This window comes from Labrus bergylta, chromosome 11 (assembly GCF_963930695.1).
Source record: "Labrus bergylta chromosome 11, fLabBer1.1, whole genome shotgun sequence".
In the NCBI taxonomy this organism is placed as follows: domain Eukaryota; kingdom Metazoa; phylum Chordata; class Actinopteri; order Labriformes; family Labridae; genus Labrus; species Labrus bergylta.
In genome coordinates this window covers 732,157-751,858 of record NC_089205.1, presented here as the reverse complement: position 1 = coordinate 751,858, position 19,702 = coordinate 732,157, and the positions used below count along the sequence as shown (strand labels likewise).

Genomic DNA, 19,702 nt, shown 5'->3' with positions numbered 1-19,702 from the left:
AATACTACATATTTATTAGCTTGTGGAGCCCCAAATAATTCACAACAAAATTCATTGCCAACACGTTTTATTATTGATTTGTATCAATTTAAATCATCGCAGATATAAATTTTTCTCCTAAAAAATGCCCTGAAGTGAATTCAGTGATGAAATAGTGACAGAACATATTTTAAAACACTCTACTTTCCTTCTCATCTTCTGGCTGTGTAGACGGTAAAAGTCGACAGTGCAGCAGTTGATGAATGGGCCAGTTCTTTTTTTTTTTTTTGGAAGGAGAAGTAACAAAAATGTCATGCTGTAAATCATAAATGATAAAATAATAAAAACTGCATGTTGTAAACGTTAAATGTCTGTTGGATGAAAGGCGATTAATTTATTACTGGAATATCACTTTTATTTTCAATTTACACAATTTCATCATTTAATATTTCAAATCGCATGAACTTGTATCACCTCCTTTCTATCATCACCTATAGTTACTCCCAGAATGCACAGCAACGCAGGCCACTCCCATTAAGGTCCTCCACAGACATTTACTTCAAAACATAAGGCCATTTCCTCAACTGATTCAGAGATTTCTTCCAGAATTGATCTTGGAAATTCCTGGCAGAAAACAGACTCTATGTCTGTGTCCATAGGCAAACAGAGAGAGCACCGAAACTACCAGTCCGCCCCAGCTCGAGCTGGCCCCGACTCCTCGTCCTCACCGCCGCAGTAGCCGAGCCAGCGGCACATCAGCCGAGGCATAACACCCGCCTGTCGGCACCAGCTGCTTCGCCGCTATATTGCGGTTCGTAGAGATAGCCACGAACATCCGATTTGAGCACAAGACCTTCAAAATCCCCTTCATCCATCTCAGTTTGAAGTTGAAAGATAATTTTTTCGCCATTGTCGGTTCTTATCAGCTTTCTCCATAGACCCTGTTAGCATAGCTTCCAAGCAATATGGTGGACATTAAGTTTTGATTCTGGGAGTGAGCTCCCACCCACTGATCTGTGATTGGTCTGTAGCTTCAGTGGTCGAAAATATGAGGAACTAGCGTTGTAGTTTCACCCGGCTAACTGCAACAGCTTCCACTACGCAAAAATGGTCATTTTGCGTCACTGGAAGCTCCTTTTCAGACTTAGAAATACAAAGGTTTCCCGTCTCAGGGGAAAATGAGGGCGGGATGCACGACCATTCAAAAATACTACCAGGTTTCTAATGATACAAAGATTAATGCAAATGGGTGAAGTATCCCTTTAATTAATTGTCATCCATTTTTCAAATCATTTGAATTTTTAAAATTCTTTAATTCTTCATTAAATGATGAAAACACCCCCTGTTTTTGTCATTTATTTTTTGTTAGTTCCACCCCTCATACATAATCAGCATACATAGTTTAGTTAAGTTTGAGTCAAAAGTCAGCTCTCTCTTTAAATTAAATCTGATAGTTTTTTGTTTGAAAAAATAAATACCGTAAATAGAAATGATGCTGTGATGTAAGACCACTGCAACATTGTTTCAAAACTATTATATTATAATTATAATGTAATATAAATATAATTATAGGTCCAATCCCTGATTGTGGCAGATCAGCTTTTTTATACCAATGCAGCTGCATTTGAAATGCAGCTGCATTGGTATAAAAGGTGTTGCATTGGTATATGAAGGCACACATTGACAACAACATTTGATCTTGTTACCCATGATATTTGTCATTATTATCCACAATGTCTTTTGTCCCTGTATTTCTTTTCGGCAGGTTATGCAACCCTCCCCCGCCCAGTGTCAAATGGACCTACACCAGAAGAGCTCGAACAACAGCGGAGGTACATTCAGAATTACTTTAAAAAAAAGTATTGACTCTCAATGGCACCATCAACACTTCATTGTGATAGTCCTGATAGCAATACCAAGTGTATTCTGAGTAATGTCAGTATTTGTTTTATAAGTAGATTTTCTTTGGAACCAAGAATCTTGAAGATATTTTGGTTGTTCTGTGAGACTGAGAGGTTTAAGTTTGTAGCCACCAAACCTCTGGTTCTATTTGAATAATTATCAATAGCAAGTCAAGCTGTCTTGGCTTTGTGGTTATCTTGTTGGCACGGCATGTGTAGAGGATTTGATGGCATTAGTCAGTCGTGCTAAACCCAGCAGCCCCTGTAGGTTAAAGCTTAAAGTGACAACAAAAGGACTGCTCACATCTGTGCCACCTCCTCTCCATTCACCTATCTACTTCTACAGATAGTAACAGATATATGGCTAGATTGTAGTTGTAGTAACACCATGACTGCTTTCATTGAAAAGGTATTAACCTTTTAATCTCATTTAGACTACATGGTAAGATGTTTCAAAGTCAAGGAGGCTTTTTGCTAGAGATCCTGCTACTAGGACTTCCAGTGGCCGGTGACATATGCAGCTAATTGAGTCTTCAAACCTTTTTAATAATATCAAAAGGAAGTACTCCTTAAGTTTGTATTATTATGCAGACGATACTCAACTATATATATATCAATATCAGATATGTAAACTAGAAGCATGCCTTAAGGACATTAACTGACCTGGATGACCAGAAATGTTTTACTACTAAACCAAGCGGCAGTCTCCGGTGTTAAAATTGAAGCTGATGCAGAAGAGCAAAAACCTGCAGTTAGTCGAATGTCTGCTTCAGGCTTGTTGCAGAAGCAAGTCACATATACATCCATTCAAAAAAGCTGTTTTTACTGCAGAAATGACCTTCTTCAAGGCTTTGTTCAAGAAGATCCTGAGCCCCCTTGTCTCGTAGGTTCGTCTGGAATGTGGGAGTGGACCCGTTTGAATCCAACTGTTGCATCTATTATAATCAGCCTTATGTCTATTATCATTATACATGTTAAAGAGAATCTAAGAGCTGCTCGACTTCAACTTCTGACATTTCCATTTCAGTCCTCCCCATTTCATGATCATTATAGTTCCTACTGTTGATATTTGAAATATCAGTCTATTATCATACATTGTTGGTCCTGCTAATACCACACATACCGTTATCATTATTACTGGCACTGAGCTATAAATCAATCTTATTCATTGTATTTGCAGTTGTTGCCCTGTTACTCCCTATTCATCTCTCTCCATCCCCAAAACAGTTCCTGCAGATGGCTTTTCAACATGACTTCTGTTCTGCTCTACCTTTCATGCTCATGGGGGATTATTGTTTAACAGTGTATGGTCCAGACCTACTCTGTTTGTAAAGTATCTTGAGATAACAATTGTTAGGTATTTGCGCTTTACAAATAAAGAATGTATTGATTTCGTAGCAGTAAAATTAAAGATTGTAATTTACAGCTCAAATAATCTCCCGTTTGACAACTTTTTTTTCATTTTGTGCATGATAACATATATTAATAGCTGAAGTGTGTGTGTGTGTGTGTGTGTGTGTGTGTGTGTGTGTGTGTGTGTGTGTGTGTGTGTGTGTGTGTGTGTGTGTGTGTGTGTGTGTGTGTGTGTGTGTGTGTGTGTGTGTGTGTGTGTGTGTGTGTGTGTGTGTGTGTGTGTGTGTGTGTGTGTGTGTGTGTGTGTGTGTGTGTGTGTGTGTGTGTGTGTGTGTGTGTGTGTGTGTGTGTGTGTGTGTGTGTGTGTGTGTGTGTGTGTGTGTGTGTGTGTGTGTGTGTGTGTAGATTGTGTGTAGCAGAGATTGGAACAGCAGGAGAGAGAGAGACAGGAGCGGGATCGACAGGAAAGAGAGAGACTGGAAAGAGAGAGACAATCTGCTGCAGGTCAGAAAACAACTGGGATGGTCAACATAACATAAAATAACATCAATTAGAAGACAGTCCAGTTTTAGTCCCCAATATTTTGCCTGCTTATGGTAATGGCTTTTTCCTTAAGTATTACCACCTGTGATAAAGTAAAGGCTAAACAAAATAGATACTTTAATAATCCCCTGGGGAGAATTAGTTTTTTTAAACACTGAAAACGTTACATCAGAAACTGAGAGCAACACAGTACAGACAATAAGATGCCATAAGACATTGTCCAAGGTTCTGAGTGCAATGTTTACATTATTTCCTCCTGTTTGTGCATTGACATGAACTGGAATTTATAATACTTTAAAACACAGGCTATCTTTGGACACCTAAGTATTTTGTGTGCTATCCTATTTCAAAATATAAATCAGTTTTGGTTTGAAGATCATCATCATCATCATCATCATCATCTTTGTTGCCAGACTCAGGAGTCCATTAGAAGACATAAAAAAACATGCAAAATAAAAACACAAGGTAAATACACATACAGACAGACAAAACATCACCAATATTATAAAAGACAACTGTACCAGTGTCGCCACAAGGATGACTGGTATCGTACAGAACTATGACTGGGATTAGTCAACAGCATGAACATGTTGTTGGACATGGAATTCTGAGAATCCTTCAATCGGCAGATAAATTTGTACATTAAGTTTCTCATAAGAGCCTTAAAAGTGTTTACTCCTGCATTACAAAATAACTCACTTGCACTAGTCCATCAAGGTTCTTTAAACAGTATTTTCAGGGAGTCATTATATGCAACTTTAAGCTTTTGTAAGCTTGCCTTTTTAAACCTGGCCCACAAGGGGGCAGTATACAGAGGAGTACAATATGCTCTGAATAGATTCTTCTTAACATTGACTGTACACATTGAGAATTTTCTTGCCAACATATTGGCCTGGGCATATAACATTCGACATTGTCTATACATGTCGTCATCATTGGACATTTGATCCGTAATAAAATGACCTAAATATTTTATTTTGGTGCTCACACTCAGCACCTGTCCTGACAGGTATAAATTAGGAAAGTTTAGGTCCTTGTCCCCTTTTGTTATGCATATCAAAACAGTACTCTTAGTAGCATTGTATTGCACATCATATGTTAGACCATAATCAGAACATATATTAAGCAGCTGCTGAAACCCAGCGCTGCTAGGGGAAAAAATTGCCAAATCATCAGCATACATGAGGTGATTGATTATACTGTTACCCAACACACAACCAGTTTTGCAACCATTCAGTTGTTTAGATAGATCATCCATGTACAAGTTAAAGAGTGCAGGAGAAAGCAACCCCCCCCCGTCGCACACCATTGCTCACTCCAAAGGGGGAGGAAATTGTATCTCCCCATTTGACTTGCATACTCTGGTTGGCATACCAGTACGCCAGAAGCCTTAATATGTAATCAGGGACCCCCTTTTCACTTAGTTTCATAAACAACTTTCGATGATTAACACGATCAAAGGCCTTAGAGGTATCAACAAATCCTATCAGGACTGAGGAGTTTTTCCTCCTATATACCTCAACAGCTTCTTTCAAAGCATAAATACAAAGATCAGTACCATGCTTAGATTTTAAACCAAACTAGTTATCTGTGGTACCAATATATTTAGATATCCGCCCTAAAAGAATACTCTCAAGGACCTTAGATACCAGTACCAGATATCAGTAACTCCAGCACCTTTTTATCAAGATTATACACTGTCAAGGAAGTTTACTCTCATAATGTACCTACATCACACTGTCATATCATTTAAAAATGGTAACTGATGTTTTCTCGTTTCTCTTTTTGAAAGTCCCCATTCCACCTGCTCCACCTTTGGCCCCTGTAAGCGCTGCTCCACCACCAGCACCTCCCCCACCCCCTTGCCCTCCTCCCATGGCTGGCATCCCTCCCCCGCCAGGACCACCTCCCTCAGGACCTCCCCCAGCCCCTCCCCTTCCTGCTGCAGGAGGAGGCGGGGGAGAAGGAGGAGGGGGCCTTGGTGGTGGAGGAGGGTTGGCAGCTGCCTTAGCAGGGGCTAAACTCCGCAAAGTATCCAAGGTTGAGTATAAAACTACTGTCTTTTGATTTGAATGGGTAGGACCTGTACTGATTCTTTTAGAGTTTTATCTGCTTACCTTTGTCAGTCATTGTCTATTCAATCATTAAGGTCGGGTTGTTCAAAAGTTATCCAACAGGATCTTATTGGATTAGGTCAAATCTTGAAATTCTGTTGTTCAACGGAAAAACAGGATTACATAATCGGATGAGATCTGTCCCCGTTCCTCATACAAACTCATTTAGGTGGATAATATCAGGATAACCTGTAAGGGGGAGGTACCTTAAGCTGAACCTGTGTTGTACACACAATGAGGAGGTATTGTAGTCTGGGAAGATACTCACTCTCTTGCGGGCGGCCTTAAGGAACACCACCTGGCTCTCTCTTGAAAATAGTGACATTTCACCACAATGACTCTCGGGGGCTCTCCTTCGCTGGGTGGGGGTCCTAGGCTGCGGTGGGCCCGGTCTGAAGTCGAGGATCAGCAGCTCCTGAAGTAGCTTAGCGATTGGCCTCCGCTGTTCTCGAGTCCTTCTTTCATCCTGACAATGCGAGCATTACAGGTCGTCTAGCTTTAGCTGTAGCATAGCAACCTCCAATTTCAACTGGCCGACATCCCCCTCCATATCTGTTGTGTTATCCAAGTACGTGTTCAGTCCGTCTTCCAAATCTTTCAAACAGGTCTCTTGTTTCGCCATACGGGAGTATAGAGTCTATCTGAGACAGTATTTTACTCTCACTGCTTGCAATGGCAGCCATCACCACAGATAAGTCCATAGCCTCGTCGTCCGGGGCTCTCACAGAGCCCGAGGCTTTAGCTGCCTGGTCTTTACCGGATCTGATTTTACTCATGGCACCCTCCAAACTGTCAAAAATGGAGTATAAAGTTGGGAATCTGGCATTTTGATGGCTCAATATCGTGAGTATTTAGTCAAATCTATTTGGGGTTTGACCGAATTGAATGTGGTTCACCTACCTATAACCTAAGTGCTCTCTTCCCTGCCTGAATGTTCAGATAAGGAGCTGACTCCAGCTATGCCCTCCTCAATAATGGGCCTGGAGGGTGAAGTCTGGAGTCTTTGGTCCCTCTCCTGTTTTTGCTTTTCCACTCTGTTGGCTAAATATTTAAGATATGACAGTGACACTGGGAACGTTGTCAATTCAACACCATTGCAAATATTATATTCACTTACCACATTGAATGATGCTCATATGTTTGACATTAGGGGTTGTTCTATATTGAAAGCGATAAGAAAATAAGAAAAAAGCACACAATATACAGATATGTAAACACAGCATAGGCCAATTAGTAGGCCTAGCAACTATTGAAAATAATAAGGTTCATTCATGATAGAAACTCATTAATCTAGTTACTTTATTCATTACATATGAGGTTACATAGCCTAATACAGCAATGAATTATTAGCCTAAACATATTCCTTACACTTAAGCATTTAACTTGCCAAGCTGCTCATCTGGCCTTTGCTGATGCTGACGTGTTTGATTTGGCTGTAATTATGGCCTTGAAGTTTTCATATTCTTCCATGATGGTTTGCTGTTCAAGTTGTGTAAAAAATGTCGCTCTTTTCTTTGAATTCGTCATTGATTATCACAGAGAGAATCCCGATCTTTGTGATCCGCAAATTAACGATTTAGTGATTGATTGATTTAGTATGATTCAGCCACGGAGGAACAGACTTACCTTAATGTTAATTGAATCAGGCTAAAAGGACATAATCTATCAATCAATCAATCAATTTTTATTTGTATAGCGTCAACTCATAACAAGTGTTATCTCGAGAGACTTTACAAAAAGCAGGTAAAATACCTTACTCTTTGTCTGTTAACATTACAAAAGAGCAGGTAAAAAGACCTTACTCATTGTTATGTTACTAAAAGCAGGTAAAAAGACCTTACTCATTGTTATGTTACAAAAAGCAGGTAAAAGACCTTACTTATTGCTATGTTACAAAAAGCAGGTAAAAGACCTTACTTATTGCTATGTTACAAAAAGCAGGTAAAAAGACCTTACTTATTGCTATGTTACAAAAAGCAGGTAAAAAGACCTTACTCATTGTTATGTTACAAAAAGCAGGTAAAAGACCTTACTTATTGATATGTTACAAAAAGCAGGTAAAAAGACCTTACTCATTGTTATGTTACAAAAAGCAGGTAAAAGACCTTACTTATTGCTATGTTACAAAGATCCGGCATATCCATCATGAGCACTTTAGCAATCAATTATCTCTGTATCGCTATATAATATATAATCTGGACTGGATTTTTAATATTTGTTAAAATCCTAAAGAATAACCAAACCTGGAATAATAAAATAGACAATAAATTGTGTGCTAAAGTCAAGAAAATAATTGATAAAGTCATGAAGAAATAACTAATGTCAAGTTAAAGTTAAATTATGAAACACATTTTATCAGTGTATATGTTCTTGACTGTTAAAGAAAATGACCATGGAAGGTCTTTTTTTTAAATGCTTTTTGTGTTGTTGAAATAAGTGACCTCATGTTAGTTGTTCTACCTTTTGTTCTCCTCAATATTTAAAAAATATTTGTCCAAAAATTTTCAACTGGAATTATTGCATCCCCACTGACATAGTTGTGAGGTAGAAATGGTTTCATAGAAAATAAAGGATTTCATTACAAATGAAATATTCCACCAAATAGCTGTTAATATAAAAAATGACCAGATCCAAATCCTTCTTATCCTGATAAAACCTTTTGAACAACTGGGCCCAGCTCTACTAGATGTCCTCTGAATTATTGTATCTGTTTTGTATTTGCTGCCCTCAGCAGGAAGAAGGAGGCACTGCAGCACCAATAAGCAGAGCTGACTCCAGTCGCAGCAGCAACTCCTCTATTGGAGGTGGAGGGGGGGCTGGATTGATGGGGGAAATGAGTGCCATCCTGGCACGAAGGTGAGTTACATCAAGTTTAATGTGAGATAATATATCATTTCTCACACTTTATTACTCTAATGTGATAACTTGATTTCAATTTAATAGAGTTATTTTTATCTTCATTAAAGCAAATTCTTTTAATACGTCTATATTTTGTTACTATTTATATTTTTTATTTTTTTTTATGTTTTAAGACTTATTTTGAGGCTTTATTGGAGAGACAGGACAGTGGATAGAGTGGGAAATCAGGGGGATTGAGAAATGACATGTGGGAAAGTAGTAGATTTGAACCTGTGGCACCTAATTTGAGGACTACGGCCTCTTTGACAAGGGTCGCAAGTGAAATGAAATGGTTCTTCAATAGTTTAGTGTCTCCTCTGGACAGCAAGACCCCTGTATGAAGCACGGCTAGAGTACCAACTCTGAAGCTAAGCCATGAACTGCTGTGGATGGGATTTGGAGAAAAATATAATAAAACCGCTGAAAATGTATGAACTAAAGTGTATTCTATATATTTGCACACTTCCAACTCTTCATGTTGTCATCAGACTGCCTTTTCTATGGCCCTATGTTTTTTTTTTCTGTATAACTACATATTCAGCATATACAGCTGTTTCGGTTAGGTGTTTATGAAAAAGAGAACAAAAGCAAAAAAGGTGAGATAAATGTATTTGCACCCGTAGGTAGATTTGGTTTAGTGAGTGATCGACCTCCTTTAAAACATAATCAACTGCACAGGACAGTACAGAACACAATTCACAGTGCTCAATACTAAGAGAATAACCCTTAGTAAAGATAAGATCAAATATCTCATCAGTAAGAACGAGGCAAATTAAAGCAAGATAGAAAAGTAGTTTATTCAACCAATCAGTAAAATCATTGTAAGTTTAAATAAGATCACTAAAAACAAGATTTAGACAATATTTTTTTACCCCTTTTTGACTAGATGGTACTTACCTATACCTACCTGGACTATACCTAAGTCCAGGTGTGAGATGCTGAAATTCACCATATACAGGGTGGGTGTCATCTTTTAGAGCAGGCTATCCTATAAAAACTGTCTGGTGTACAGGGATTCTTGACTAAGCTGTGACCCTTCCATCAGTCCACTGGACCCGTTGATAAAATCACATCATCAAGGTTGTATCAATGTGGAAGGAGGAAAGTTTTCTCAAGCAGAAAAACTGCTTGTGTCCCAATTATACACATGGCTTCACAATTTATGATGTAAATTACAAAATCTTGTTCATGTTAAAGGATACTTGAACCAGATTATACTGAGGTATAATAAAGGGAGAGGGATGCAGCCCTTTTATATCTGAATCCCTTTTAAAGTTTAGATATATTAGCAGTAATTTTGCACTTCATGTGTTAAAGTAGATGTTGCACAACCACACATTCATATACAAGTATTTGTAAACCTCATATATTTATATTTTCTTCTTTTAGTTTTTGTGCTGCATTACTGTATCTACGTATATTCTTAATTTTAAACATATTTGGGTCATTTCTTTTTTTTAAATGTCTATCCATGTGTTTCTTTAATTTGTGATATTTGTTTTGGGGTGAGGCTTTAAATAAGCTCTCTGTGTCATCCTGCAGGGTGTATTATCTATCTTTGTTGTTTGTGTATTTTCTTAATCATACAAAACAAAAAAATAAAACTAATAAATTGGTATGAAATATGCAATTATACATCATGCTATATAAATTAGATTAAAATGATTGATTTTGGAGAAGCAGAAAGTAATTAGATATGATTTTCATTGATTTATTTGTAGGTGCTTGTTTACATTGTAGCAAAAATATCTAAAGTTATGTTTGGGTGCTGATAGAGAAGTAATGTGAGTATGAAAATACTCCTAATTTAAAAATGTCATTGATTATTAAACGATCTTTGAATCAGCTTGGTCCTTTGCTGATATGGTTATTGATCTGTTTTGCTTCAAACCCCATCCACAGGAGAACATGGCTTAATTTAATGTTGGTCCCTCGGCTTCTCCAAACAGAGGCTGTGCTGACTGCCATCTACTGTACGCAATAAACTCACTATTGAAAGGCACCTTGTAAAACTCCAGTTCAAAAGGTCCAGACTACCCCTTTAAATCGATTCCTCTTTACCTCAGGAGAAAAGCTGCGGACGTCGGAGAGAAGCCACCTTTGAAGACGCAAGATAATGTAACGTTCAGTCTTTTGTCATATTTCTTTTAATCCTCAAAAGACTACAAAAAATGTGTTTTAATACAAGGTCTGGCAATATATGTCATAGTCCTGACCAACACAAATAGAAATAGGCTGAGGATGATTCACTCTTTTTTCTTCTATACAGGATGATCCAGAGCCTCAATGTCAAAGTGGTGAGAACTAAACATTTTTTCGTAAGCATGCCATCTATATTAATCCAGGTGATACATTTGAACTAAATGGAAAAAGGTAAATGAATCCCATTTGTATCCTTTGTCCTCTCAGACACCCTGAGAAGACCTTGGGAGAAGTCAACCATGACCAGGTAATCCAGGATTCAGTTATTTCCACACAGCCATCGTCAGTAAATCTGTTACTTCCAGATTTGGTGCCCCATATTCAAAGTTGTACTCAAAGTAGGTCCCCTTCATGTGTGGTTATGTGTATATGAGTGAACCTTTGTTTCCCTCTGAACACAAGCATGCTCATACGTGACTATCTTCCATTTTTCATTTGAAGACGAGGCTGTGTCTGTCTTACTTACAGGAATAATTCGATTGGCAAGAGCCCAGACTCGACTCCGTCACTGTCCCAAGTGTCCAGGTATACATATTTTTCCCTTTTTACTCACAACCTTGGTTCACTTTGGTTCTCTGCTTTTCTTTTCTTTTGTAATTCTTCCATGTAATTGACCAAAGAATGACATTCACCCATGGGACTTGTTAGTGTACTGGCTGAATGTATTAAATCTGAATAATAAGAAATAGAAGTCAGATTGATGTACATCACAAACTTACTTCTAAGCACTGGGGTCAATGCTGTGCTTGACTTGTGGTAAACTGAACCACACCATTTAACCCTTTTTTTTTTTTTTTTTTTTTTTTACATTATTTCTCTCATTGATCATTTCTCTTTGATTACTTTGCTTGTCTTTTCTACTTTGAGCTATTTTTACACAACTCTGGTGCTTAAAAGGTACAAACACCAATTCCAGTGGGACATTGTGTAAAACGTAAATTAAAAACAGAATACAATGATTTGCAAATCCTTTTTTAACCTATATTCTATTGAATGTCAAGACAACGTCAAGATTTTTAATGTTCAAACTGAGAAACTTTATTGATGATTTCTTTTTTTTTTCTTTTTTTTTTTTACAAATATTCATTCTTTGAATTTGATGCCTGCAACACATTCCAAAAAAGCTGGGGCAGGGGCATGTTTACCACTGTGTTACATCACCTTTCCTTTAACAACACTTAATAAGAGTCTGAGGAGAAATTGTTGAAACTTTGTAGGTGGAATTCTTTCCCATTCTTGCTTAATGTACGACTTTGGTTGCTCAACAGTCCGGGGTCTCCGTTGTCGTATTTTGTGCTTCATAATGTGGCACACATTTTCAATGGGAGACAGGTCTGGACTGCAGGCAGGCCAGACTTGCACTCTTTTACTACAAAGCCACGCTGTTGTAACACGTGCAGAGTTGTGGCTTGGCATTGTCTTGTTGAAATAAGCAGGGACGTCCCTGAAAAACATGTTGCTTGGATGGTAGCATATGTTGATCCAAAGCCTATATGTACCTTTCAGCATTAATGGTGCCTTCACAGATGTGCATGTTACCCATGGGCACTAACACACCCTCATACCATCACAGATTATGACTTTTGAACTTTGCGCTGATAACAATCTGGATGGTCATTTTCCTCTTTGGCCTGGAGGACACTACGTTTATGATTTCCAAAAAGAATTTGAAAAGTGGACTCATCAGAGCACAGCACACTTTTCCACTTTGCATCAGTCCATCTCAGATGAGCTCAAGCCCAGAGAAGCCGGCTGTGTTTCTGGGTGTTGTTGATATATGGCTTTGGCTTTGCATGGTAGAGTTTTATGTAGCACTTGTAGATGTAGTGACAAACTGTGTTAACTGACAATGGATTTCTGAAGTGTTCCTGAGCCCACGTGATGATATCCTTTACAGAATGATGTCACTTTTTAATGCAGTGAGGGGTCGAAGGTCACAGGCATTCAGTGTTGGCTTTCGGCCGTTCCTCTTACGTGCAGAGATTTCTTCAGATTCTCTGAATCTTTTGATGATATTATGGACTGTAGATGATGAAATCCATTGAGAAACATTGTTCTTAAACTGTTGACTATTTGCTCACACAGTTGTTCACAAAGTGGTGAACCTTGCCCCATCCTTGCTTGTGAACAACTGAGCCTTTTGGGGATGCTCCTTTTATTCCCAATCATGACACTTACCTGTTTCCAATTAACCTGTTGACCTGTGGAATGTTCCAAACAGGTTTTTTTTTTTAGCATTCCTCAACTTTCCCAGTCTTTTGTTGCCCCTGTCCCAGCTTTGTTGGAGCGTGTTACAGGCATCAAGTTCAAAATGAGTGAATATTTACAAAACAATAAAGTGTATCAGTTTGATCATTAGATATCTTGTCTTTGTAGTGTATTCAATAGAATATAGGTTGAAAAGGATTTTCAAATCATTGTATTTTGTTTTTATTTACGTTGTACACAATCTCTTAACTTCACTGGAATTGGGGTTTGTAGATAAAATCCAGATGGGTATTAAAAATGATAACCATGAAATTATATTTCAGGAGCGCACCAGCCTCATTTATCTTGGTTGATATCACTGGAATTTGTTTATTAAATATTAGCATCATTGAGGTGGATATATGTTCTGAAAGGTTAGTAAGTGAGAATGTGTACATTCTCTGTTTCTGTGTCCCTGTGGTACTAAAGAGATGGCCTTTCAATGCAGTGCCAATGCCCTTCTTGGCTTTTGTGAGACACATAAACTATGCATTTGTATTTTTTCTCTTTCTTTTCTTTTTACAGGGCAAAGCCTGCAGGACAGAGTAATGATGCGGATGGTATGGATGACTCAGATTTGGAGAAAATGAAACAGGTACATTTCTTATCATCCTTAATCTTAATTTCTCCACCCAGAATCAGTAAGACTACATGCACTCAAGTAACAGGGCCAACGTTTTCCCCTGAAACATGATGTGGGATGAAATATCTGATACAAAAAAAACAACAACCAGAAACTCAAACATTCTATCTCTACAAGCAATCCCTTTAGCCAGAAATGAGATGTTGAAATGTGGTTGAATACAGGATGAAATCAGGTCTGAACATCTATGATGTAATTACCACCTTTTTTCAACCGGCTTAAATGTGGCTTTGATATACTTTTGAATCAGTTTTAACTGTCTTTAAAATGGTGGTCATAGGTGTCTTTTACACGTCTCTTACCTGAAAAGCAATGATTGGGAAGTAAGTCAATTTTTACAGGCTTAAATAAGAAAGCTATGCTTCTGAAGTTAGGTTTTGGTAGGAAGAAAAATATCGACTAGACCTTTACTTGTTTACATTTATTACATTACCCTGCTTACTTAAGTGCATGTAAACACATTTGTTGAACTGTGTTACCACATCTGACTGTCTGTTTGTCTCTTCTGTAGGAGATCCTGGAAGAAGTGCGCAAAGAACTACAAAAAGTAAAAGAGGAAATCATTGGAGGTGGGATTATCTTGTACTCTCTAAAATGATTTAACAGCTTCTATGTATAGTATTTTGGGTGCTTAATGTATGTTTCTCATCTCCCCTTTCACAGCCTTCATTCAGGAGCTTCAAAAGAGAAGCACATAGTTCTGCTGAGTGTGAGGTGTATTAGAGGGATGTGATGGATTGGTGGGTCAAGGCTCACTGTGACCTCTCATCTACTGAGCCCTCCCATGTAGCCCAGGGATTTTTGTTTTATTCTGCTGCACATTTTCTCTTTACTCTTTCTCTCTTCAACAAACACTTCAGCATACTTGCTTATGAGTACATTATGCTTATTCACTTAATGTAAATTGTTACCCACGGAACTTCATGTCACCATCCAACACTTTCAATGATCACTTACTAACATTGCTGGGGTTATCCTACCTATCCTATCTCTACCCTGTTTATTTATCCCATCCCTTTGTGTGCTAAATCAATATAGAATACACAGCCAAAGGTGCGCTGTCCATTTTGTGATCATATACACTTCATCATTATCACCTTTTCTACCTGTCTTTTCCCATCTGCTATCAGACAAACCAATTACTGAAAGAGCTTCCTTCAGCATTCAGGAAAATTCGGGCATTGAAGATGCTAGCTGAGATTGTTTTTCAGTCTTTCTCAGATGACCAAAAATGATTTTTCCGCAAACTTTTAAATGTATAGGGAAGTTCAGTACATCGGCTAGTAGGAAAGGGGTTGGATGTGATAAAACGACTAAATTGAGGATGGATTGGCAATCCCAACTTCCTGACTACTGTAATGTCTCTCCCTCGAATAGACTTTGAGCTCCCAGCAATGGTTAAGAACTTAAACAACACACCTGTCTTCACTGCTGCAAGATAGAGAAGTTGATGGAGGACATGACAAGTGAGGGGAACCAGATGGATAAACCAAGTGCTGTGAAAGATGACTCTGTTGTTGTTTTATGATGTGAGAAATGTATTCTTATTTCATTGCACTTGTTGTAGAGGAAGTGGGCCTGTGTGCCACACTGCCTTGACAGACTACTTCCTCTCACTTATGAGATAATTGTGTGCCAGTGTAGTGGCCCTACCTACACTGTGCTTCTTCTAGTTATTTTTTTCAATCTTTTTCTTGCTGCAAAACATATATAATGGCCATGATGGAGTCCTTTTTTTGCCATGTCCAACTGCCTTGAGGAAAATATATATATAAATGTATAAATAAGGAAAATATATTTGTTTTGAGGGAAATGTATTCAAAAGAAAAGAAATTGTGTTTCTATTTTAATTGAAATGACTGGTGAATGGGGACTTTGTTTTTTCTTTTTCAATTATAGTTTTCTTATCAAATGTTTTCTTTGGGGATATAAGTGTTTCATTTTCTAGTAGAGTCTAGGCTTTTTACAATGAAATATAAAAATCAGCTGATAGACACTGGATTAGAGATGCCTTTATAGTTCAATACAGTTGCGTCTTGAAATGCATTACTTTGTCTTGGCTAATCTTTTGCATCCAAATGTTAAAGTAACCTGAATTCAGTCAAATGAAGAAATTAGAAATATAGGGCATAATGGCAAACATGCACACATTTATCAGAGTACAAGATACATTTTTTTGAGCTTTGCCTTGAATTGTTATGAAAATGAATATAATAAGGTATTTAATCCTAAAGAAACTCAAAAGATGTGCGGACTGACAATAATATTGACTCTGCAAGGCTACTGACACATGGTTTTACTAAATTTAACTGATATCTAATTTAAGGTTGTGGGTGTATGTAGGCTATTTCCACCAGGAGTTTTTGCTTCTTCCTCGATGGCCAAGTTGGACACAAGCTTTAAAAGATATACTCTCATAAAAGAAATACATGACTTGTTTGTAAAGGAATTGCCCTTCATTCACAGGAGCAAAATTTCTAGTTTTTATATAAATGATTGGAATTGTTGAAACTTGCTAATAGCTGATAAATCGGCACAACATTTGATTCACCTTTAATTAAAAACCATACATTGTTTAGGCACCCTTCCCGACCCAGGTTGAGAGACCCTTCCAGAGCTCCCAAGATGCTTCCGGATTGGGAAGCCTCTGTACCGTTTCCGCCGCCATTGCGGATTTCGGACATAAGATCAGTCGTAGCCAGTAGCCAGTAGCCACTGCTTTCCATCGATGCAGCGCAGAGAAGGAACAGATAGGTGGGACGTTACGTACTCAACACGTTTACTGGTTTCAGACTTTTGAAACACGACACGGCATATTACCTTGTATCGTGTTGTATTTTCCACTGACTGGCTTCGACCTACACGTACAGTAAGGAGGTCGTAGCTAGCACAAGGCTACTGCCTAGCTAACTATCTGTACGGGTGGGATAGAATATCAGAACTCCCGAGTATTTAAAAGAAAACCACCATGGCACAAATTCTACCTATCCGCTTCCAGGAGCACCTGCAGGTATGTACTCAAACTACTGAGCTTGACAAAACAAAACACACTATTAGATTTGAGTTTCCTCATATAACTGTTGTTTGATAGATTGAAGCTAAGCTAACGTTCAACCCGCAGCAAATGAATGAATGTCCCCGTCCACCCGGTTAGCCTGTAGCTCACACCTAGCTTTCAGGCTAGCAGCTCATTCATCTCTGATACTGATGCCTTGTGGACTCACCGTTTACCTACGTCAGCTGTCAATTACGACTTAGGTTGAGAGTGAGTAAGCGATATAAATGATTATTGAAGGCCACCAGGATATTTTTCTTTCAGTTCAAGACAACTACTGTGTCAACAGTGTGTAAATACAGTAAAAGATGTATGATTTTGTTTACATCGGTTGTTGAAGTGAACACAAACTTTCTGAGAGAATTTCTCTATTTTTTTACTTTTGCTGTATTTAGTAAATTTGACCTCCAATTGCGTTTTTCTGTTTTCTGTAAATTAGCATAATATCAGAAACAGCTTTATATGCCAGTTATGCTTACACACACACACACACACACACACACACAAGGAATTTAACTTGGGTGAACTGTGCCCTCTTATGTACAGGTACAACATTAAACATCAACAATAAACATAATAAGAAAAGACTAATATTTACATGACTAGATATGAAACAGTGCAGTGGAGAATAGTGCAAAAGATTAAGTAATTGTCAATACAAAATGCAGTTACGTGACAGATGGGTTAATTTACATGAGGTAGAGTATTCAGTATTTACATTAAAAGTGTGTGTAGATTGATCATTTAAATGAAATAATAGTTATATACATACGTATATATGTAGATTCAGTGACAATTTTGTTCCAGGGTTACTTCACAGCGACAGGTCTGACACTCTGTGACTGTTTAGTGTTCATCAGAGTGACCGCTTGGGGGAAGAAACTGTTCTTATGACGGCTTGTTTTGGCATACAGTGATCTGTAACGCCTGCCGGAGGGAAGGAGTTTGAAAAGTTTGTGTCGTGTGAGGGGTCTGCAGTGATACTACCTGCCCGTTTCCTGGCCCGGGACTGGTATAAGTCCTGGATGGGGAGCAGGTCGACACTGATAATTTTTTTCTGCAGTCCTTATAGTCTGTTGCAGTCTGTGTCAGTCCAGTTTGGTTGCAGATCCAAACCAGACAGTGATGGAGGTGCAGAGAACAGACTGGATGATGGAGGTGTAAAACATGATCAGCAGCTCCTGGGGCAGGTTGAACTTCCTGAGCTGACGCAGGAAGAACATCCTCTGCTGGGCCTTCTTTCTCATTGTGTCTGTGTTGGAGGTCCACTTCAGGTCCCGGGAGATTGTGGATCCCAGGAACCTGAAAGAGTCCACAGTAGACACTGTGCTGTTCAGAATGGTGAGGGGTGGAGTGAAGGGGGGCTTTTCCTGAAGTCCACTGTCTTGAGTGGGTTCAGCTCCAGACGGTTCTGACTGCACCAGACAGCCAGCTGTTCCACCTCCCGTCTTTAACCAGACTCGTCCCCGTCCTGGATGAGTGTTTCCCACAGGATTTCACGAGACTATGGTGGGGGGACACCAAACCCTCTAGGGGGGTCCGGGGGCATGCATCCCCGGGAGAGAAAATGTGTACATTTTAAAGTTACCGGTAGATGCATCAATTTTGTGCAAAATTAAGAGGTTAAATTTATCAGAAACTTCGTTCTCTTGTAACAAATTTGTGCTCTTGTAGTGCACAAATTGTCAAAACATAAAATCCAATGCCCATGGAAGGTAAATGACTTGGCCCATAGAGACCCTCAAGCAGGCATACTGTTCCATCTCCTCTTTCAGTTATGATTATCGCTCCTCTCCAGCCTCTTGTCCAAATTAGGATCATTTCTCCACAATATGCTTCTATTTGATGACGTCATAACATTTGCTGCACAAAAGCATATTTTATTAATTAATTGTAATGTTCAGTATTACAAATATTGAGAGTATTAACAGCAGCTCAAACGATTTAAGAACATTTCAAAATCAAAACGTTCACACGTGGTTTATGACCAGTTTTTATAGTTTTTAATAAGCAGGGAGGGTGACGTGCAGACGCACAGACAGACAACCGCTCAGCGCACATTGACCAGTTTGGACGCCATCATTCTGTTTACAGAGACTGCAGTCAGCCATGTAGTTCACAGGTTGACATGTAAACTGTAGAGTAATGATCAATTTAACTTTTAGTCCACTTAGATGCGCAATGGCACATTCCGGACTCTCGCTCGCCCGTATAGCTCTCTCTCTCTCTCTGCCTCTCAAGTGTGGTCCGCGGACCCACCTTTATCTTTAAATGCATAGTGAGGAAGAGAATCTCTTGAAAAAATGTCTGATCTAATGTTTAGACTTATAATTAAACTTTAAGTTCAGATTTTCAAGACAACAGGTGAGCTGCGGAGCTGCGCGGCGTCCTAAGGTGAAATGGATTTGTTCCGCTCTTTCAAAAGTTGTTTTGCAGGTTCAAAAAGAATATTCAGCTAGAATTTCAATATCTAGGTTTACAACTAGTTATGCTGCTTTGTCTGACAGGGTGATCAAACGTCTTTGATTGTGTTGAAAACCTCCGAACAGCTCTGAGTTGTAACACTCTGCAGGAGGTATTATAAACAAGGTACGGACAAACAATCATGCATTCCGGTGTAGGCGACTGCAGCCACACATCACATTTAACAGGGTAAACTGTACTTTAAAAGTTCATATAGTTGATAATAATTCCCTGACGCTAGCATGGCAAATTAGACTATGGCGGGCTGCCACAGTTTAGTTAATTAATGGGAAACACTGTAAGC

General features: G+C 38.6%; 2 protein-coding genes across 7 annotated transcripts in view; both read left to right on the top strand.

The window, feature by feature from the left end:
• vaspb (vasodilator stimulated phosphoprotein b) overlaps positions 1-15,926 on the top strand; it is a 37,395-nt gene extending 21,469 nt beyond the window's left edge. The window contains exons 4-15 of the mRNA XM_065960339.1: positions 1,745-1,811; positions 2,149-2,161; positions 3,653-3,737; positions 5,569-5,816; positions 8,622-8,746; positions 10,855-10,906; positions 11,058-11,085; positions 11,198-11,237; positions 11,459-11,515; positions 13,763-13,832; positions 14,392-14,449; positions 14,544-15,926. Coding sequence (XP_065816411.1) covers positions 1,745-1,811; positions 2,149-2,161; positions 3,653-3,737; positions 5,569-5,816; positions 8,622-8,746; positions 10,855-10,906; positions 11,058-11,085; positions 11,198-11,237; positions 11,459-11,515; positions 13,763-13,832; positions 14,392-14,449; positions 14,544-14,578 — 878 coding nt within the window. The 3' untranslated portion in view covers positions 14,579-15,926. The remainder of the gene's footprint in view (positions 1-1,744; positions 1,812-2,148; positions 2,162-3,652; positions 3,738-5,568; positions 5,817-8,621; positions 8,747-10,854; positions 10,907-11,057; positions 11,086-11,197; positions 11,238-11,458; positions 11,516-13,762; positions 13,833-14,391; positions 14,450-14,543) is intronic.
• A 141-nt stretch (positions 15,927-16,067) lies between these two features.
• The window catches only part of LOC109992096 (clathrin heavy chain 1), a 78,913-nt gene continuing 75,278 nt past the window's right edge, over positions 16,068-19,702 (top strand). For all 6 annotated transcript variants that reach the window (XM_065960338.1, XM_065960334.1, XM_020644592.3 and 3 more), the window contains exon 1: positions 16,068-16,890. In XM_065960338.1, the coding sequence (XP_065816410.1) occupies positions 16,849-16,890 (42 nt within the window). In that variant the 5' untranslated portion in view covers positions 16,068-16,848. The remainder of the gene's footprint in view (positions 16,891-19,702) is intronic.